The 22,431-nt window shown below is 34.7% G+C and overlaps 3 protein-coding genes across 6 annotated transcripts in view; 1 reads left to right on the forward strand and 2 right to left on the reverse strand.

The window, feature by feature from the left end:
- Positions 1 to 21,693, reverse strand: part of LOC105199657 (ETS-like protein pointed) — a 133,295-nt gene extending 111,602 nt beyond the window's left edge. For 2 of the 4 annotated variants that reach the window (XM_026134613.2, XM_026134610.2), the window contains exons 1-2: positions 8,882 to 9,156; positions 1,804 to 1,913 (exon numbers count right to left, since the gene is read on the reverse strand). In XM_026134613.2, coding sequence (XP_025990398.1) covers positions 1,804 to 1,908 — 105 coding nt within the window. In that variant the 5' untranslated portion in view covers positions 1,909 to 1,913; positions 8,882 to 9,156. Of the gene's footprint in view, positions 1 to 1,803; positions 1,914 to 8,881; positions 9,157 to 10,120; positions 10,143 to 21,322 lie in introns of those variants that run through there. The other 2 variants (XM_026134611.2, XM_039452786.1) reach the window with 2 other exon arrangements.
- On the forward strand, positions 10,284 to 19,362 carry LOC105199658 (DNA polymerase epsilon catalytic subunit 1). The gene is made up of 19 exons (XM_026134609.2): positions 10,284 to 10,572; positions 10,649 to 10,769; positions 10,835 to 11,053; positions 11,171 to 11,394; positions 11,528 to 11,768; positions 11,936 to 12,252; positions 12,328 to 12,574; positions 12,652 to 13,204; positions 13,307 to 13,748; positions 13,912 to 14,149; positions 14,218 to 16,797; positions 16,975 to 17,138; positions 17,237 to 17,525; positions 17,611 to 17,685; positions 17,768 to 18,033; positions 18,185 to 18,317; positions 18,389 to 18,600; positions 18,685 to 18,983; positions 19,226 to 19,362. Exons 1-19 carry the CDS (start codon positions 10,487 to 10,489, stop codon positions 19,267 to 19,269), a joined length of 6,750 nt encoding a protein of 2,249 aa, XP_025990394.2. The 5' UTR covers positions 10,284 to 10,486; the 3' UTR covers positions 19,270 to 19,362.
- Positions 19,106 to 20,632, reverse strand: LOC105199659 (ATP synthase-coupling factor 6, mitochondrial). Its single transcript, XM_011166852.3, has 4 exons — positions 20,476 to 20,632; positions 19,959 to 20,104; positions 19,371 to 19,501; positions 19,106 to 19,231 (listed from the first exon to the last, which is right to left on the reverse strand). The coding sequence occupies exons 2-4, from the start codon at positions 20,096 to 20,098 to the stop codon at positions 19,200 to 19,202; spliced, it is 303 nt and encodes a 100-aa protein (XP_011165154.1). The 5' UTR covers positions 20,099 to 20,104; positions 20,476 to 20,632; the 3' UTR covers positions 19,106 to 19,199.
- Positions 21,694 to 22,431: the final 738 nt, after the last annotated feature.

The raw sequence follows: 22,431 nt of genomic DNA on the forward strand, positions 1-22,431 counted from the left end.
CGTGCATAAAATTGTTCACGAATAATTCACAATCAAATCTGCGTAATCATTTCGACTGTAAAACACAAAAAACACAAAAAACACAAAAAATATTGATAATTTTATATATTACACTTCCCATGTGCTGAAAGTTACAAATTTTATTTAAAAAATACCTCGAAAAATTGAATGGATCGAAAGATGAGAGATCAAATTACGAGATCAAAAGAAAAATTCTTTTAAATAAAATTATTAACGTACACACTTTATAAGACATGAAAAAATGCGATTATAAGTTAATATACGTAATCTTATTGTTAAAGTACTTTTTTTCTGATCTTTCCGTATAAAAAAAGCTTAGCTCTTTGATAGAATTTTTATTTATAAATTGTAAGAAAAACCTGATATTTCAAACACAGTCGAACAGTTACAGCAAGTTTTTACAGAGAAAGGCTACGTTTTTCAAAGCGCTGCGATCTTCTCGAGGAGTCAATCGGGCGAAGAGACTGGAAGAGACCGAGAGTCTCGAGTCTCGACGCGACTGTTGTTCGCTGCTTCGCAACGTACGAATCAGCGGCGACCAGACGCGTTCGGCTTCGCTGAGCGATGGACGGAGAGCCGGAGAGAGAAAAGAGGAGGAGAGGCGCGGAGAAGAGTGAAAGAGAAAGAGATGACGAAGGCAGAGAGCAGAGGCGAGACGGACGAGGGTCAATCGGTGACAGAGAGATGAAGGCTGAAGCCACTGAGGGCGCGTGGGGAGGAGGATAGCGGGGTGGAGAACAGGAGGGGAACCGAGTGCCGGTTCTACGTTCATTCATAAAACGAAGGCGGAGAGCGACAAGGAACGAATTGTTAGTGGCACTCGCACAATCACCGGCTCGGCCAACGCGCTCTCCGCTTGCCAACGTTGTCGAGAGCGAGGAATATCCGTGGCGCGTCTCACGCGATTGCCATTGCTTGGTCAATTATTCGACAGAGTTTGAATTTCTTTCGTATAGAATCGACAAAAGATCTTTCGATTTAAAAGAGATGCCAATCTAAGTTACCAGCCCATAATAGTTTAGCATTATCTTAGACAGAAAAAAAATGCTTTTGAATGAACACCATCAGTCTAATTGGAAATATTTTGTTAATTCAATAACTATATTAATGAGACAAAAAGATTAAAGTAAAGACAATAACAAATATAGTTGAATGAATCAAATTTAGTTGAATCAATTCGACATCTGTTAAATCGATGTTTAATTGATTCAGACTACTAATTTTAATTAGTAATATTACAGCATCTTTTCTCAGTGTACAAATATTATTTCGTATAATAACTAATTTAGTATGAAACTCAATTATGGGGATAAAATACAAAAACAGATAACTATAGATTATTAGAGTATTAATATTTAAGAAGTATATAAAAATTGATTTTGATATAACTTCGATATTCCCATCAATACTGATAATTTATAGTATACGTAATGTGAACTATAGACTGTCAGTACTGACAGTGTAATAAAGAGCTTAGTAATAATAGTCAAGTTTTGTGAATAATTTCAATTAAATGTTTGATTTTATAATGAAATATTTAGTAATTATGTTAATAGCCTATCCGCCTGAAGTTAGTAGCATTTTCATTCCGATATAGTACATGTTACGTAATACATTATAGAAAATCCGAAACGTAACCAACACTAAGTTCAGATGGATAGGCATTAATGACCGCCGTGTGTACATGTATGAAACAAAATACATAGTCTATTGCTAATATTGTTATACTATTAGTTAAGTTCATTATGCTATTATGTATTATTAACCGAAATATTGATTTACCTTTATGGATCTATGGTCGATGGGATAGCCGCTCTTTCTGGTTCCAGGACTTTCATCGTAGAAGTCCTGTTCCTCGTCGTAGTCGTACAGGGATTCCATGTCCATCTTGACTGTAAAGAAAATTGGCTATTAATTACTTAAACGCAAGGTGGTACAACAAAAAAGCGATATGTAATTATTATCCAAATTATCGCGTGAGTGGATGCACGCAAGAAGAAACATGGATTAAATTTTCGAGCTTGCGTGGTTCTTTGCCTGGATCACATGACACGTCCCAATTATAATTTTATACCGACTTTGCCGGCTTGGCACGATATTCTGGTACGCGGGATACATTTATTTATCAACCGCTAAATAGTCCGCTTTTAGGTACGCGGTCGATATCGTCCGGCAGAGAACGAGCCGCGACAATATAAAACGAGTGTGTTTTAACAAACAGTAATTATATTTTTTCACCTTACTTTTCACCTTAATTATTCCGATTTCAATTTTAATTTAAATAAATGATTTTTAAATAATTTTATTTTACATTTCGAAAAAATTATTATTCAGTGCCATATAGTTTGCTATGTTTTTTTATTACTCAAATTATAATTAAGACTAGTGCAAATAAAATTTAAAAATTGCAGACTGCAACAATACCGCTTTTATCTTTCTATATTAAAGACAGAATGTGGTCGCAAATTTAATCAGTTTTAACGATAAAATCTCTAGACTTTGATTGTAGTTGTTAAATTAATAATCTAACAGATAATAAATATTTTAAGTGATAAAATAAAGTGTGAAATTATTTCACCTATTCCCTGTGTGTGTGTGTGTGTGTGAGACTTAAAAATTTTTTTAAATTTTCGCGTGAAATGATGATTTATTTTTATTAATTAGACGATTTTATTGTAATAGAGGTTTCGATCTATTGTACTGGATGTTACTTAAAGCTTAAAGATTTAATAAAGAAGTTAAATTTGTATGTTAATTGGAAGGACGCTATTGTTTCGGACGGGGCGATGTGAAGCGCAAGAGGTATTCGAATCTGTGGCGACGAAGATCAGGTTACTCTGGCTGGAACCCCAGCCGCCAGATGGTAGACGGAAAACTTGGGCTACCTCGACTCTCACGACCCTTTACACGCAGCTAAAATGCGTCTACAAGAAGTTTCAAAATGCACTGACGATGAAACACGGAGCGTCTTTAAAGCAGGTACTTTCCGCGACGTCGAATAAATCATTTCTGTCTAAATTATCAGTCCGGCTTATCATTCGTACCAAAAAGATGATACGGCTAACAAATACACTTTCAGATTATTAATGCACTGGTTTATAATTATACTCTACCGTTGTTTACAAGCATAATTTTTTTTTATACGACGATTACTCTTGTTACGGTTTATTACTACAACGCATACAGTTCTAAAAAAAAAGAAGATATGAATTTAATTGCTTTCTAATGAAACTTATAAACAAATAGTGGCACTTTCAACAACTTAGCGATATGTACTCAACTAAACATAAAATAATTGCTTAACAAACTGATAGGCCTTATCTCGCGAGTTATCAGCACCCCAGCCGTGAAATTCGACGGCGATAAAAAGAAAGCTAATTAAAGCAGATTAGCTTATTTACTGTAAAAAATCTTGTAATCATCGGTTGATCCGTATCGCGCGACAGTGATTGACATTTTTACAAAGATAATGTCCTTTGGTGAAATAATTTAGCAGAAGTAACGTGGCAAGTTCTGTTGGACTTAGATTAGAGAAAAATGATAAGTCATCAAGTCTCTCATATCTGGCACCCCGCGACGTGAATATCCAAGCAAACATTTCGATTATCATGAGAAAGTTAAGATTAGCTTTGAAATTCTCCTCTTTATTGCGCGTAAAGACCCACGTTTGATATGATTGCGCGTCGTTGGAGATTTACGCAGAATTGTAACAATTTGTTGGGTATATTTCATTATCGTCCAGATATTTATCTACGGCATAGCGAAAGATATCGTGTATATTCCCAGAAATTGTTTATCGAATAACGATGAAATAAAGGAAACAGATGTCAGACAATATTATCGCTGAAATATTAATAATTCCCATTTCTAAGTTCCGAAAAGAATAAATGCGCGAATACATGCAAGACAGCCGATAACACTATATTAATGAAGGGGAACGTTACGTGATATGTTATTTGATTAATTAGAGCAATCAATTATTATTGTAATAATGCATTCAAAGAGGCGGCTCATTTCATCGATATCTTGAATTCAAACCGCAATATTACTCTACGTTTATTATTTTAATGACAATATTTTTATAATATAATAACATAATATTATACAAACTTTTTTCATTCCATATAACTCGCGGATAAAGTCAACTTTAACTTCCGCATAATATTTTTATTTTATATTTATTTAATTTGTTCGCTTTTTCTACTTGCGCACGATATCATTAATCTAGCGATTATATTTGCTCGTTATCAGAAGAATCAAGTGCTCAGATAAATAACTAGTTGAAAGCAGATTTTCAAAACCAGTAAGTAAATATGCTTATTTAAATTCGATAATATGTTTCTTAATCAGATTTTATCTTTTTTTACTGAAACTGTGAAAAAAATTCTCTGACGTAACATCCACTTTAAATAACCCGGAGATAATGCAGAGTTTAATTTTCCCAGAATTTTTTTTTTGTAGATATATTTTTCTTTGTGTGAAGTACAGCGCGTTCAAGAATGTCTAAAATTTTTGTGACTACCTGCTCTTCGAAATCTCCGACCGGACAAAAAAGTTAAAAGTAAAGATTACTCGATAAGGAAGGTAAAATGTCGTACTTTGTCCCAGTCTATTCGCTCTCGATGTAGCGTGACCGCAAGGTGCTAATTCTATATCCAAGTATTATTGTGTAACGGCGCATTCACTACAATACTTGAATTTTTGTGGCTACGAGAAAATAAATGTAGCACTTACTGTATGTATATTTCACTTCATTGTATAGAGTAAATTATTAAAGGTATTACGTGCATAATTCTTTTGAAAAGCAACTACAGATTTTTTTTGTATACACTAATTGATTCATCTCATTACTTTAAAAGATCTTAAAGTAAAATTATTTAATAGCTTACAAAATATTTTATATTTTATGTCAAAATATGTCAGAATAATATATAAATTATCTCGTAAAGTATTAATTATTTTAAATATATTTACCTTAATATTTTGATATGCAGAATAATTATAAGAATCATATTCTATTAAAAAATCATGTAATTCTATTAAAAAAAGATGATCTTTCGATCTTGAAATTACTTTATCTAAAAAGAATTAACTTTATGTGATGTTGTCAAATTTAATATTAAATAATTAATAAAAAAATTTCATGCTTCGCTTATTAAAGCTATTAAAAATAATAGCTTCCAACAACTTTAGTGATTCACCCTGTATACCTAAGAAACTGGTATTGGTTAATGTATTTTATCAGGATAAAACGTAATAAGTTTCTTTTTTTCGGCCTTTTCTCCGCAAGTTTGCTTTAATTATTGCGATACTTTGTTTCTTATAACGTTACTTGAAAGCGACAATTCAATTCATTATCAATTGAATTATTGAAGTACGTGCATTTTAGTACATGGTAACGTTATGCGTTTTAACTTTAACGACGATACAATACTCTCGAATGCTCAAACAACGCGACAGATTATATTAAATACGTGTCCGAAGTAACCCGTTTATCGCAAAAGTGGAGTGTCTATTGTCTCAATCTGATTGAATGTAACGTAATATCTCTTAAGAGGCTGTTACTGGGTTTCTACATGCGGGCAGACGAACTTTTTACGTTGTATCCAGCGCGTATACGCGCCCGTATGCCAAACTCAACATCGTTAATGGCCCACCGAGAAACAAATTATGAATCATCGTTGGTTTTGGACGGATCGCAAGTAGACTCCTCTACCATCCACTCGCGAATTAGGCCCAGATTAAGTTCGACAGAAAACAATAAGCCAAACGATTAACATTAAAAATTGTGTCTCGGTTTTCATATCGACAGAAAATTTTTGTTATATAAAAATATTGTACGAAAACTTCGAAATGCAGCTTGTGGACTTCATTAAATTACTCGCAGCTTTGCATTTTTGGAAAATTATGCGCGTAGGATCGCTATGATCGCTATGATCACAAATCGCTATATCGAATCCGTCTGCCTGAATCCTACTTGTTGGTATCCCATAAATATCGATTTCTGGACATTTTAGGAACTTGTAGGAAAGGTCGAACCTTCAGGTCTTTTATCGAAGAACATCGCTCCTGTTTCGGGTCAGTCAAGCGTCGTGTCTTCGTGTCATTTCTTACGAAGCGCTCTCCCTCTTTGTCATCGTTCGTCGTCTCGGTAAAACGAAAACGGCAAGAAAAAGGAAGGGAACATGAAAAGGATGAAGAGAGAAGAGAGAAGGAGAGGCAGGAATGGTGAGATAAAAGGAGACAAGTCGCGACGTTGCCACGCCATTTCGAGACCCGAGAAATTCTGCAAAAACCTCCCGCCATCTGATGCAAGCCATCGCATTCTTTTCTTTTTCTCCTCCTTTATGGAGATTTTACATTATTTTAAATCATTTTTATTACCGGCGATAAAGGACGCTTTCAAATAACGATAAACGCATTTATAAACATATAAGGTTATGCCGTAATAACTAAAGTGAACTTTTAGAAGCTAGGAAAGGCCGAACAATCAATTGAACCCCAATTGAATTTATCTAACGGCTGCCAAGTTGACTTATAAAACATTGGACAGTAAATTCGTAGGCGTGTAGGAGAGAGTCGAGGCAGGATAAGTCTTTTGTTAAAAATTTCAAATTGCCGTCGTTGCGATTTACATTTCCTATCATGATTCTACGTCATGTGACGATCTTCCGAGTCTAATAGCAAAAAATTTTCTTGTCCAGCTGGTCTTTAGCTATATTCTAAATTGACCCTTTGTATAATGATAACCTCGCATACAGCGGGCGACATATTGCCTGCCTTCCCGTTATCAAAGACGGTATTTCATTGTTATTTCGCGATAAAATTATTTCAGCGTACAAATCTTTTCTATTTCGTAGTCGCAGGAATGATCGCAAGATACATTCTTTTTTCTCGCGAGGTAATACATAACGCGTTGGGTGCGAAGTAAAACTTCGCACCCAACGCGTTATGTATTACTTCTTTTTTTTTCCAAAATCGACGAAAATTTAACGCAACGTTTGATTTTTCTCTTATTTTTATTAAGATTAATATCCTGAAAACCAGAGACAGGACAATCTTAACGACAGTTATTTATAACAATCATCGATTTTCCGATAATTTTACATAGCTTGCGTCTGCAGGAAAATCACGGTTGTCAAAATTAAACTGTTGCAGTTTTTGCACTTTACACATCTTTTTAATACTTTTTTTTAAACTGAACTAGTCGTGTATTTTCTTTTTAATGGGAAAGAGATGCAATTAAAGAAATTAATAGAAGAAGTATCATTTTTCGATTTTCGAAGCGAATCTTCGTGCGTAATATTTTTCTATTAAATATTAAATACATTTTTTGGTTCTATAAATTGCGTGCCCCCATAATTATCAGGTGCAGTCATCTAAACTGAATCTAGAAATAATTTTTCTCAGTTTTTAAAATGCTTATATTAAATCCGACAATCTAATTAATTTGAGTTATTATTTCTAAATTCAGCGAGATGCAGTTTACTGAAAAATAATTAATAATATATAATAATTAATTAATAGTATAAAATAAACTATCAATAATAATAGTATTTACACTTAGAGAAAAGTTTCTTCAAATAAAAAAAGTTGTTTGAATCAAAAAAATTTATACAATGCTATACGATCAAGGAAAAATTTCTTTGACTTGAAGAAATTTTTTGGTTGCTTCTTTTATTAAAAAAAATTTTTTTTAATAGTTTGAATGTGCAACACAAATTTTATTTTTAGTGAAAGAAATGTTTGTAAAATCAGAACAAATTATTTTTTTACATTTCTGCCAATTTCTTTGAATTAAAAAATCGTTTGTTTAATTTAAACAAATAATTTATTTACTTTAGCAAAGACTAATAACGTCATTTCTTCAAATCAAATAAATTTCCTTTTTCTCAAAAGTATTTTCACTTCAACTTAAAACAAATTTAATATAATTTTTTGGGGGGTGTAGAAGTATAATAGTATTAGTGTATACTATTAAAAATAGTGTATCAAATTATATATAAAAAATAATAAATAGTATATAATACAATAATTAATAGTTAAAAATATTTAATAATTAAAATAAAAATATTATTAAGCACAAAGAGATCCGTTTCAATCGAAAAATGGCACTTCTTCTTATTTCTTGTATTATTCACATATCGGTTTAATGTGCTATTTATTATTAAAGAAATTATCTATAGATATACCAATTGGATACCAATTCGGAATGACAAATCTAATAAAAGCGACGGTAAATTTCCATTTCACCACCTTATATATTTTCCAAGTGTTTTTCCTACGTATTATAATCGCACATAACGACGGCGAATATTTAAAAACAGAAAGAGGGGAAGACGCTTTTATTTTTAGAATCTCGAAGCATACGGTGTACGCGATACGAGAAGGCGCACGAGAATTCGACGAGGCTGCGCCGAAAATCACGAGAACCACCCGCGCGATCTATTCCGACGCGAAACTTTTTTCTAACTCGACATTCACGGAGCGAAGTTTGCTCCGAGCGAAGTTGGCGTAATCGACGACGACGACGGCGACGACGCCCGCAGAGATGCATAAATAAGCTCTAGAACCAGCTCTAATCGGAACACAACCCGAATCAAAAGCCGACCCCGCCGCCGGCCGAGAAATTCCGCTCTTTATGATACATTCATAAGCGGAGTTGAGCGGAGCGAAGATAAACGTCACGGATGCAGCTCCAAAAGTCTTCCACCGCTCCGAAAAGCTTCGAACGCTCGTCAATGACACATAGCCAACGCGCCGTGCCGTCGACGAGAGAAAGAGAGAAAGATTTCGACCGAACGCGGAGCGGCGTCGTCAGGGCGCTACAAAAATTGCCGCGTTTTTACTCCTCGCTCACCTGTCTCGTCGCTAGCTGGTGTCCCGTGGGTTTATCGCTGATAACTTCCAGCCGGTGGTATGGTCGCGCACGGGAAACACCATGCAAAAACGCGACGGAAAGCGGGAATCACGTGTACGAAGGTGAGGCGCACGCACATCGGCAGCAGCACTAACGCAACGACGCGGCGTACGGTGTACCAGCCCGGTGTATATACACAATACAGATTACAGGAGTATTATGGCCGCGTTCCTGACGTTCATGAATGAAACTAAGCACGCTACTAACTTGGCGTCGTAATTTCGGCTGGCGGCCAACGGTTTACGAATGAACGTATCACGACGTCACGTGACTCGGCAAGTTCCGCCGCGCCTCGGCGACTTGCGGCAAATGGCCGCCGCTACCGCCGCCGTCACGAACGCGTGGAACGACGAACCGCGAAAAATTAAACGCGAACGCGCATATTTCTGTTATTGAATCCATCTGTTATTGAAGGTTGCTCTTAACGATTAGTTTCGAGATTGGGTATTTACGCGTAAAATGTAATCTACATTGCGTACGTACAATGTAAACTGCGTTTTATCCAGCAAACAAAAATAAATTAAAATGAATTGAAAATTGCAATTTATTTTAATTTAGCTGCGTTCGCGTTTTAGAGTTCTGGTTTCAAATAGATTCCAATGGATTAAAATGCAAAATGCGCTATTCATCATGTTAAGTTTGGATGGATTCATATCCTGATCCTGATCCCTATCAGCGCTATAATATTATTTAATATCAAATAATATTCCTGAAATATTATGTAATATTAATAAAAAGTGATTATATATCCTGATAATGTCATATAAATAATATTGAAGACAATCCGTTCCAATACTGTTCGGGAAATCTTATCAAGGCGCGAAACTGCGATTTTTAAAACGATCGAAAGAACGAGCCAATCGCAGGATGATCATTTTAATTGCACCTTCTACACTCGACTAAAGGCGAGTGTAAGTTAACAAGAAAAAAAATAGCGATTGCGAAGAGTAAAAACTTTAGTACGCGTACAAAAGAATCGTCAAAATCATCTCCGATTAATTATCTTACTTATCTTCTTTTAATTTCGTATTTAAACGTGCTAATACGTGTCGTGACAAGCTTGTTCTCGTTGCTAGCACTTTTTGCATTTAGAGCCTTTTCTTTCTCTCTCTTTCCAACACCTAATATACTATTAATATCTAATGTATATATATTTCCAATGTAATATATTTCCAATACCTAATGTATATTTTTCTCGTTTGAAATGCAATTACTTTTGGAGATTTCAGGCAACACAACAACTAACATTACGCCAGCTTGCGGACTCTACCGACAGCGTAACGTAGAAATGTAATTCGCCAATCAGGAGGCTTTAAATCAATGGTAAGGTAATGCTAGGTATAGAAACTGTATTGTGAAAAAGGCGGGCTTCGATCAGCTGTGCATTGCTGTGCAACGTGCAACGTTGGACGTGTGACGATGATAGTCCATACATGCTTGTTTGTTAATTTGAACATTTTTCTCAGTGTTATTACTTGATTATTAACATTTACCCTAGTATATTTTGATATATCGTTTATCGTTTGTACGCTGTGCGTCGTCGAAATGGCAACTTTGCAAAATACCGGAGCTGTCCGTCCGCCTAAGGCGATCAACAAGCGAAATCCGAATCAAGAAGCCAGTGCTTCAGAGTATGACAACCTTCAGACTTGTTCTCGTTTTAACTTTGTCGTGCTCTCCTTCCTAAATATTTTTTAAACGTTTCAGGGAAAATTCGCTGGGAAGATTGCTTGAGATCAAGGAGGATATCAGAGTCGACGCTGTGTACGGATTTCGTCGAGTCACGGACTCGAAAGAGAGGATAGGATTTTTACTTAATATGCACGCAGTAAGGAAAACTAAAGAAACGAAGACACAGTCTCTTTCGTATGATTAATAAATGTTTTTCTGTAGACTGAGATTGCAGAGGATGACAAGCGTCTGGTGAGTGGTGTGGATTATTACTTCATTGAAGAAGATGCTACCAGATTTAAAGTATCAGTGCCGTTTTCACCATACTTTTACATTTTATGTCGTAAGAACACATATGAGGAAGTATCGACTTTTTTGTCTAAGAAATACATGGGAATTTTGACCAAAATTGAGACTGTTTACAAGGAAGATCTCGATTTGGTAAGCTACACTTTTAATTAAATAATTAGTTATTAATAGTTTGAAAAATTGGTTTTACTTGATAATATTTTTTTCTTTTTCTTATTTTATGATTTTTTCTTTTTATGTTTCTTCTAGCCTAATCATTTGATTGGTTTGAAACAAAAATATTTGAAGCTTTCCTTTGCAAATATTTTTGATTTAACAAAAGTTAAACGCAATATTATGCGCGTTGTTAGAGTTAATAAAGAGCGAGAGAAAAGTAATACTTATTATACAGACATGCTAGCAACTACTTTGCAACCAAATGAACAGGAAAGTAAACAAACTTTAGATCACATGGATAATATTCTTGATATTAGGTAACTGAATACATTCTTTTTTCAATTTCCTCTTTTTTTATATTACTATTTATGTATTTCTTTGTTATTTATCTTAATTTCTTTGTCATTATTTCTTGATAGACACATTGTATAACAAAATATGATTGTTTAGGGAACATGACGTACCTCATCATGTCCGAGTATCTATAGATGCTAACATCTTCTGTGGAATTTGGTACTCTGTAAAGACCAAAGGAAATGATCCACCTATAATTACACGAAAGAAAGACATGATTGAACCGCCTGAACCTATTGTATTAGCATATGATATTGAAACTACAAAGCTACCATTGAAGTTTCCAGATTCCAGTATTGATCAGATTATGATGATATCATATATGATAGATGGAGAGGTAATGTATCTTGTTTTACAAAATAAATAATCCTTATATATCATTTAATTTTTCAAATTAATCTAATTAATAATTATAAATTAAACGATATATAAACTTAATAATTAAATTAATTCGCTTTATTATAATTGTTTTTTTTTAAACTTACATTTAATATATTTCCTTAGGGATACTTAATAACGAATAGAGAATTAATCTCTGCAGACATAGAAAATTTCGAATATACACCAAAACCGGAATTTGAAGGACCTTTCACAGTATTCAATGAACCTAATGAGAAAGCAGCTATAACTAAATTTTTTGATCATATTAATGAAATAAGGCCACATATATTTGTAACGTACAATGGTGATTTCTTTGACTGGCCATTTGTAGAAGCTCGAGCAGCTATACATAACATGGATATGAAAGAAAAAATTGGTTTTTATAAAAATCGCGAAGGTGTCTACGTTAGTAGAGCTGCTATGCATATGGATTGTTTATGGTAAATATTCTGAGATCTATTATTTTACAATTATTTTATATTACTTTACAAATATTATCACAAAACGTTTCTTAGTTGGGTAAGACGTGATTCTTATCTCCCAGTGGGTTCTCAAAATTTAAAAGCTGTCGCTAAAGCTAAGTTAAGATATGATCCAGTGGAACTTGATCCGGAAGATATGTGCAGATTAGCATCAGAAGAACCTGAAACACTCGCGAACTATTCTGTCTCTGATGCTGTAGCAACATTTTATCTCTATCAAAAATATATTCATCCCTTTATATTTGCATTATGTACAATTATCCCTATGGAACCCGATGAAGTAAGCAAAATATTTGTTAATGTACATGTGTTTCTTTAAACACAATATTCTATATTTTGATTTTGCTCTATTCTTAGGTACTTAGAAAAGGATCTGGTACACTGTGCGAATCTCTTCTTATGGTACAAGCTTTCCAAGCTAATATTATATTTCCTAATAAACAAGAAACTGAGCTAAATAAATTGACGAAAGATGGCCATTTACTGGACCAAGAGACCTATGTGGGCGGACACGTGGAAGCTCTGGAATCTGGTGTTTTTAGAGCCGATATTCCTTGTCGTTTCAAAATTGTGCCGAACGCCATAGACGAATTAATCAATGGTGTAGAAAATGCCTTGAAACATACGATACAAGAAGAGGAAAAAGTATCGATCGATATGGTTACGAATTTTAACGAAATAGTAGACGAAGTTAAAGGAAAATTGAAAGAACTTAAGAATCAGCCTTTGAGATTAGAGAATCCCGTAATTTATCACTTGGACGTAGGCGCCATGTATCCCAATATCATTTTGACTAATAGACTGCAACCTTCTGCGATAGTAAATGAAATGGATTGCGCGGTGTGCGATTATAATAAACCTGACGCTCTTTGCCAAAGGAATATGAAATGGATGTGGAGAGGCGAATATTGTAAGTTTGGATATAACATCACAAGTTATCTATGCAATATCAAACTTATTACTTTCTCTTCGATCTATGCTGTAACTGTTGTTCATTATTAACTATTTTTAGTGGCTGCAAGTTTGGGTGAATATCAAAGAGTAAAACAACAATTAGAAATTGAGAGATTTCCGCCGCAATTTCCTGGTGGTCCTAAGAGAGCTTTCCATGAGTTACCCATAAAAGAGCAAGCTACGTTTCAAAAGAACAGGCTTACCGAATATTGTAAAAAGGCTTATAAAAAGGCCAAGATTACCAGAATGGAAGAGAGAACACAAACAATCTGTCAAAAGGAAAATTCATTTTATGTAGATACTGTGAGAGCATTTAGAGATAGAAGATATGAATATAAAGCGTTAACTAAAGTTGCTAAGCGACAAGTAGCAGCAGCGATCGCGAAAGGAGATGCGGCTGATATAAAATCTGCCAAGAATAGAGAAGTTTTGTATGATTCTCTTCAACTTGCTCACAAATGTATTCTTAATTCCTTCTATGGTTACGTTATGAGGAAAGGGTAAGTGTTAAAATGGAACATATATATTAATTAATATTAATATATAACACTTTGTATTTTTTTACTATTTTTATTATAGCCTTCAATTTATTATTTTTCAAAATAATAAATTCAATGTCCTAATTTTTTTATTATTTACTTTAAAATTACTTGAATATTATAGAGCACGATGGCACAGCATGGAAATGGGTGGCATTGTATGTTACACAGGAGCTCACATTATCAGGAAAGCTAGAGAAATTATAGAACAGATTGGTCGTCCATTGGAATTAGATACCGATGGTATATGGTGCATATTACCTGCATCTTTTCCAGACTCTCTTATAGTTCACACTACTCATGAGAAGAAATCAAAATTTACAATCTCGTATCCGAATGCAGTTCTCAATTTCATGGTGAAAGTATGTATAAATAAATAAAAAAAATAGAAATTTTATTTTGATTACTATACTTTTTTGGTTTTTCATAGGATCAATTTACTAATGAAGTATATCATGATCTTGTGGATAAAGACAATTTAACATATGAAATCAGAAGTGAAAATTCGATATTTTTCGAAGTTGACGGACCATATCTAGCGATGGTGTTACCCGCTGCCAAAGAAGAGGGAAAAAAATTAAAAAAACGATATGCAGTTTTTAATTTCGACGGTTCGCTAGCCGAACTGAAAGGATTTGAAGTAAAAAGAAGGGGTGAACTACAACTGATAAAAATTTTTCAAGCTTCCGTTTTCGAATCCTTCCTAAAAGGAAACACATTAGAAGAATGTTACGCTTCGGTTGCAAAGGACGCAGATTACTGGTTAGATTTGCTTTACAGTAAGTGTGCAAATATGCCTGATTCCGAATTGTTCGAACTTATATCCGAGAACAAATCTATGTCGCGTAAACTGGAAGATTACGGCGCACAGAAGTCCACGTCGATTTCTACGGCTAAAAGGTTGGCCGAATTCTTGGGCGACGAGATGGTTAAAGATGCAGGTTTAGCTTGTAGATATATTATAGCGAATAAACCGCAAAGCGCGCCAGTCACTGAGCGTGCGATACCATTAGCTATCTTTCAGTCGGAACTAGCTGTGCGAAGGCATTATTTAAAAAAGTGGTTAAAAGATCCTACTCTGTATAGTGATGATATAAGAGACATTTTGGACTGGAATTATTACATTGAACGGCTCGGGAGTGCTATTCAAAAAATAATCACTATACCAGCGGCAATGCAAGGCTTAGCTAATCCAGTTCCACGGGTGCAGCATCCACCTTGGTTACATAAAAAAGTGTCGGAGAAGAGTATGTCTCATCGTCAGAAGAAGATCACGGATATATTTTCCGTAAAAGTTAAAGAACCTTCTCATGCGAGCAATACCGAAGAGCCTCGCGATATTGAAGATATTGCAGGACCGTCCACTAGCTTCAAGACTCCAGTTTCGGTTGTTAACAAGAGAAAAAGGCATCATTTAGATGAGGATGAGGAGATCAGAGCCAGAAGTTGGAAAGAAGCTCTCGGTTCACCTCCTCCCAAGGGAACAACGAGACAAGAAAGAATTAAATGGTTGGAGTTTCATAAGAAAAAGTGGGCTTTTCAGGCTAAACAGAGACATCAGCATCGACAGAAGAGGAGCAAGATCGACGAAACCGACCAAATTTCCTGGGGGGTTATACGAAATACAAATACGTCTACCATGACTGGTTTTCTGAGACGAGCTCAAAGAAAATTGTTAGAAACCCCATGGCAAATCATTCAGCTGTCAGAAACTGGTGAACCAGGCATGTTTCGATTGTGGATACTGGTGGACACGCAATTGCATCAAGTGCGGCTCGTAATACCCCGCATATTTTACGTAAACACCCGCAAAGCAAGATCCGTTCCAGGACCTAACGAACTCTGGAAGAAGAGTTTCAAATCTTTACCACGCTCCCGCCCGGTGTACAATTTATACCAATATTCTCTGCCAGAATCTTTGTTTCAAGAACATAGTCGCGAACTCCTGGAGGACTTGAGTAAACCAGAAATTGAAGGAATCTATGAGACGCAAATGTCATTGGAATTTCGGGCCATATTGCAATTAGGATGCGTATGTATAGTCAATCCGCGTGCCGCGCGTAAATTGGCGGACGGAGCCGATACCTTCACTTTGGATCAATTGGAATACAAGAGTATCGCTTATCAACCTTATCTAATTCAGCCGATCAATTACATATTTCTCTATCATCACTGGAGTTCGAACCGTCAAAGAGCTCTGTGGGGTTTATTCTTAAATGCCAGTAAAAGAACTTATATATTCGTTTTAGATTCAGTCGCTTCCAATCAACTGCCTAACATGAATACATTGTATACGCACGAACGAAAGGCAATATTGGAAAAAAGTGGCGAAGACCAGATAAATAGATTGCCTAAAACCATGCAGTTCGTAGTGCAAGTTGTAACGAATTTCCAACAGATATGCCGTACGTTGCAAGCAGCCTTGACTACGTATAAAAACGAAAGTCACGGCGCTACGATTATTATTAATCAAACTGCTCTCGAAAGGACGGTGTTAACTACCGAAATGCCGCTCCTTACCGAGTTCCCTCTCGTCAGCACACACGTGCGAGACGCTGAGAATCTATACGGCACGTTAGAATGGCAGAAGGTGGGCGCGAAAGAGATGATCAGACACTACCTGAGAAGTCAACAGATTTTGGAATTAAACATGGAACAAAGCCGATTCTTCCACGCGCCTATCGGCAATGTACCCTCGGATGCTACACTATTCGGCACGGATTTATTCTACGCCAGACATTTGCATAGAAATAATTTTGTCCTGTGGTGCTCGCCAACAGAGAAACCTGACTTAGGCGGCAGCGAGAACGATGATAACAGACTACTGACAGACTTCGAAGAGAGTTCGAGTTGTGCTGCAAACAATCCGGGCACGTATTCCAGCGTTTGCGTCCAATTATCTGTAGATAGTTTAGCTGTCAATGCACTGATGCAATACCATCACATTCACGATATAGATGGAACCAGCACGTTCGTGGCGTTTCACAATCAACAACGTCCGTCCGTTCAGGTCAGTCTTATACATTTGCGAGCAAAACTTATTTCAAAAAATGTATCTTAATGTATCTATGTAAATATATCTCACGTCTCTAAATTAATTAATATCTCGTTTATTAATTAATTTGCAATAATTTAATTTCTTTGAATTTCGATAATATTTTAACTATAAAGTTGGACTATTCAATAGGATATGGCAATGGGTGGTGACGCTGCGACAATTCCCAGCTACGATGAAATTACTTTGTGTAATCCAGCGTTTAAAACATTGCGAAGCATGGTAAACACATGGATGCTCGATGTAGGAGCTTATAAAAATAAATTCGCAGACTACCAGCTGATTCATTTCTATCGGTATTATTTTCGTGTTTGTTATCAGTTATTTTAATTATATACTATTTTCTTATATGAAATGAAATTAAATATACATGCAAATATTCGTACGGTTTTAGGTGGCTGAGATCTTCAAATGCCTTGCTTTACGATCCTGCTCTACGCCGTACTCTACACACATACATGAAAAAGTTATATATACAATTAATAGCAGAATTCAAAATGTTAGGATGTATTATAGTTTTTGCAAACTTTAACAAGATCATTGTATGCACGAAGAAAAGATCTGTAAACGATGCATTAGGCTATATAAGCTTTGTTGTAGAAACCATAAATAACAAGGAGCTGTTTCACAGTATCGACATTAATTATGATAAATGTTGGGAGTATTTAATATGGCTTGATTTGGTACGTTGATTGTTTATTTGATTCATGAAATAACAATACTGTTTTGTGTAAATTTGCAAATTTACATATTTGATTTATTGAATAGCACAATCATGCTGGTATTAAAGGGTTTACCCCACCTAATGATGCAGATGATGAGAATAATGATGACGATAACATGGTAAAAAATATTTTTATAGATATTTTTAGATATCGCACTGGCAATTTTTAATGATATTTTCCTATTACTTATTTTTGTTTAGCCTCAAATAATGATGAATTGGAGTTTGGAGGAATGTTTGCCTAAGGAAGCAGGATGTCAAGCAAGTTTTAAGGCCGTAATAGCGGGATACATAAACGCAGTGTATCACTGCATGATTGAGAATGAAGCTAATAATACTATAAGACCGAGAAGAAGGCAGAGCCAAAGTCAATCATTTATAGCACCACTTGGTTTAGGTGCATTGGAAAATACAGCCGAGTTTGCAAAAAAATTAATATCAGGAGAAATGTCTCAACGATTGTTCAAGTATATATTTATATATTTTACATAGTTCTTAAATCTGATATAAAATTTTTATATAGAAATAACAATAAAATAAATTTAGAATTGATATTTTATATGCATATATGGAAAACCAATAGTCCCAATGATCTCTAATTTTTTTTTTTTTTTGCAGAATAACCCAAAAGATACATCGGAATTTGCCAGAAAAGACATTAACTCTCGAAGAATATCCTAATTTGGATATGGGTGGAAAAGAAAATATAAAGATCAATCCTGCACTTGAATTAATCAAAGCAATATGCAAGGTAACATTGTGCACTTTCAAATATTTTAAATTGAAATATTAAAAACTCTCGTCTACCTCGGAAAATTTTAGGTCTTATCTTTAGACAAAGAGGTGGAGAATGAGGTTTATAACTTGAAGGCAAATTTATTACGATTAATTGGTGTTGGCAGCTTTGGTGACCAGGTTGAATGGAAAGACCCATGTATTTCTCTTGTTTTACCAGAAGTTATATGCAAAACATGCAATCACACGAGAGATATTGATCTTTGTAAAGATGAACATTACACAAATGAAAATAACAGGTACGCTAGATATGCTAAGATGAAATAAAATTGTTATTTATATTATTATTATTATTATTATGATTATTATTATTATTATTATAGGCACATGTGGAAGTGTCCTGTCTGCGATAATTCTTACGACAATACAGAAATAGAATTTTCATTGATTGACAAATTAAATCGTAAAAGTATGGGTTATGTGCTGCAAGATTTACAATGTCGAAAATGTAAGCAAATCAAGCGAGAAAATATGAACATGTTATGTTCCTGCTCAGGCGAATATGATAATTTAATTTCACGAAACGAAATTACGATGTATGCAAACATATGTAAATCTATAGCCACCAAATGTAAAATGAATATTTTAGCAGAGATAGTGGACAACACGAAACTCTTAACGGGTTAGTATTTAAATTAAAAATAATATCGTAATCTTCTCTTTTTTTATACAATTTGTATCACTAAATTTGTTTTGTTTTAAATGTTTTGGATTATTTAGGTTGATAAAAAAATATTAAAGTAATTTATAGCTATGTATACTTTTATGATGAATTACTTAATATTTAATAGTTCAACAATACATGAATGTTCTATAATACATATTGATATATATATATTCACTTATTGACACCCGTGTCCACAGGTGGATCTAAAACAAAGTCAGCAGCATATATTAAATCATCTTAGTCATGTATATATATATATATTTGCATGCAAAATTTATAATCATTTTTCAATATAAAAATAATAAATATTTTGTCTAAAAGACATAAGTAAAAATAATGTACCTTCAAATTTAAACTGAGGAAATTGTGCCATATCTACTCCTTTGCCACCACCATATTGTACGTTAAGTTTTTCCAATTCAGACTCCCGTTCTTTTGTAATTTCTGGAGTGGGGTCAACTAATTTTCCACTCCTTTAAATTAAAAAAAATTCTTTGTAGCATGACATTTGATATTTTTTATTTCGGTCAGTTCTAACATATATGTAATTACAAAAATAGACAAAATAGCTAAATAATTAAACATTTAATGAATCTAATTTATTAATTTCAGCTGATTATTGATTTCACAGTTATATAAAATATCTCCTTATCTTTAATTCTATTTTAATTTTCTTTTTAACTAAGGACAAATATATCAAAATATAATACAATTTATTATTTCAATTAATACAGTTTTTAAACACAATAATATCACAATTTGATACAAATATAATAAATAAATACAAATTGAGTTATATATAGATAACTCTTTTAGTTTTCTTTTTTTGTAACTAGACGTTTAGATATATTCATATTCTTTTTCAAATATAAATATTTTTTGCAAATAATTTTCCAATAAAATTTTAAAAGTCTAGAAAAATAAACTTACACGCTTTTTGATTTGTATTCCCGGAGTTTGTCAAGAAAGAGCTGCTGGATAGGATCGGTAGCTTTCTGCAAAGCAGGGATATTGGTGCTCACGCTACGCTTAATAGTTTTTGGCACACTAGCGAAACGTGACCTCAGCATGGTTGCCTGAAAAAAATTCACCTATAACTTTGAAGGAAAATTATATGTCTTTTGTTATCAATAAGTAGTAATCTATTCTTTCATAACAAGTATTAAATTACCCAATTAACTTCTCAACTCTTTATTTGACTTATTACACATCAAAATAATCAGGAATTTGACAACATGTTTGTTATATCAAATTGAATTTTGTTAGAATAAAAATTAATCGTCTTTTACATGCCTCTTACGTAATAAATGCAATAACATTTGTTGGCTAGAACCATTCAGGATAGGTTAAGTCGAATACATATTCGTTCATTTATAAATAAATTAACAGTGATAACATTTAAAGAATATACGTTACGTGTATGCCAATAAACAATTAATTCACTTACCTTTATATTTAGCACTTATATCACGCACAACTCACAAAATTTCTTCACAAAACTGGACTGGAAGAATCGAAGAGAACCAAAAGTGACGTAAAGAGACACCATGGACTAAAGTTTGTTCTTTTTATTTAACCTTGCATACAGTCTGTCTCTCCAATTTTTTCTTTACGTTGAAGAGAAAAGGAGAGGAGATAACAGTGAGAAGTTTAGATAAAAAGATCAAACCTCTAAATATTAAAGGCACGCAACTCCGAATAAATTTTATAAAAAATAAATTAGAAAACTTAGCAAAAAATATAAACAATTAAATAAAAATATATTATAAAGCAATGTGCGCGAATTGTGTAAAAATGAATTTTCATAGGTGATTCTTATAATTAAGATTTTAATAAATAATATCGATCGCATTATAGAATAAATTCATTTTCGAATATTGGTTTGACAGATCACAAAATCCTTTTGTAGAATAAAAGTAAGCACTAAACAAACTTGGATAGGATAGACTTTACGAGAAAATTGAAAGAAAGAAAAGAAAAAGCCTGAGAATGCCATAGCCATGCCTACAATTTAATTTTCTGATACGATTTTTCGAGAACTCTACAACATATATTACGATGCTAATATACAGGTTAGATCTAGAAAAGCACGTCACCAGTGACTGTTGGCATACCTGGCGAAGGGAGCGCCGAATGCGCGTACACAAACTTCAAACTTTTTTCTATCCTAACGGCTTTCGCGCGATTTATTGTGTCGTCTTGTCGCGATTTATACGAGCGCAATTGGAAGGAGGTGCGAATACCAAATTGTAGATATGAATAAACAAAGTAGATACGAGTTCAAATTGACTCACCGTTCGCTGCTGGTCGCTTTGTTCACCGTCCAGCTCCGTCTCGGCCGCAGTTCTCGAACGTTCGAGTCCGTCCAAGATCCTCCTCACGATTCGTCTTGATTCACACTTGGCACGAACGCCCGTCGAAAACTCGAGATACGGGGCAACGGAGAAGACGCGATTAAATGTACAACGCAACCTTGCGCCGTCCCGACTGATTGACCATTGCCATCATAATGTCGGCTGCGGCGGCTACACACGTACTCAGCGAAGAATAAACACTCGCGGAAACGCGACCGAGAACGAATCAATCGTCATACGACGTACAACACTTGCGATACTTCGTTGGACACTCCCGAAAGTAAACAATCGCCGTGTTGTTATGTCCTTTCGTTCTCACTTGACTCCGACAAACTGACGACGCGTCCGAGAGATACAAACGTTGCACGGGTACGACGCGAATCGAATCAGAAGCCGAATACAGGTTGTCCCAGTCGATGTCGTTCAGAAATATACACTAGCGATACGCAACGACAACAGCGAGCACGTAAATCTCGCAAGATAGAAACGTAATTAAACGCATGTCGAGGCATCACTGCACTCCGCTATTTAATTGATTACACGTAATTCGTCGCGTAAATCGCGAGCGCGTTCCACTAACTCCGTACCAATTAGCAAATTTGGCTGATTATCGAACGATAATCGAACGTGATTGGTCGGATTCGTGGCTGAGAACTGGTGAAAACCAATCACGTTCAATCTCTCACGCGCAAGCTAGCCACTTCTCGTGACGTTCGTTGCCAAATAATCGTACGCGTTTGAATTTTATTGCTTTTCTGAGTGAAATAATCGTTGCTCGTTAAGCAAAAATTACAACGAAACATTAATCTAAAATTTTGATATTCTTCTCAAATGTGAAATACGATTGAACGTGGTACGACTTCACACCCATGCATCGTGTCCCGCACGACGGACGTTGGCACGAATGCCCGACACGTATTCTATTCCACATACTTCACTTCATTTTCGACACTCCACAGCACTCTCGAAACACTCGCATGCATCATAAAACTCTTACGGGAAAACGAAAATGCGAGATGAAATGCGCCACGACGCCTCGCGATTACGCA

The sequence above is a fragment of the Solenopsis invicta genome, chromosome 8 (genome assembly GCF_016802725.1).
Source record: "Solenopsis invicta isolate M01_SB chromosome 8, UNIL_Sinv_3.0, whole genome shotgun sequence".
Taxonomy (NCBI): domain Eukaryota; kingdom Metazoa; phylum Arthropoda; class Insecta; order Hymenoptera; family Formicidae; genus Solenopsis; species Solenopsis invicta.

Bases quoted from the DNA above. Each gene is read 5' to 3' on its own strand.
- LOC105199658 (XM_026134609.2), top strand. From the start codon at position 10,487: ATGGCAACTTTGCAAAATACCGGAGCTGTCCGTCCGCCTAAGGCGATC. The intron at 10,573-10,648 runs GTATGACAACCT...TAAACGTTTCAG, and splicing joins CAAGAAGCCAGTGCTTCAGA to GGAAAATTCGCTGGGAAGAT. The intron at 13,749-13,911 runs GTAAGTGTTAAA...TGAATATTATAG, and splicing joins GGTTACGTTATGAGGAAAGG to AGCACGATGGCACAGCATGG.
- LOC105199659 (XM_011166852.3), bottom strand. From the start codon at position 20,098: ATGCTGAGGTCACGTTTCGCTAGTGTGCCAAAAACTATTAAGCGTAGC. The intron at 19,502-19,958 runs GTAAGTTTATTT...TTTAATTTAAAG, and splicing joins GAATACAAATCAAAAAGCGT to GAGTGGAAAATTAGTTGACC. The intron at 19,232-19,370 runs GTACATTATTTT...ACTTTGTTTTAG, and splicing joins TCCTCAGTTTAAATTTGAAG to ATCCACCTGTGGACACGGGT.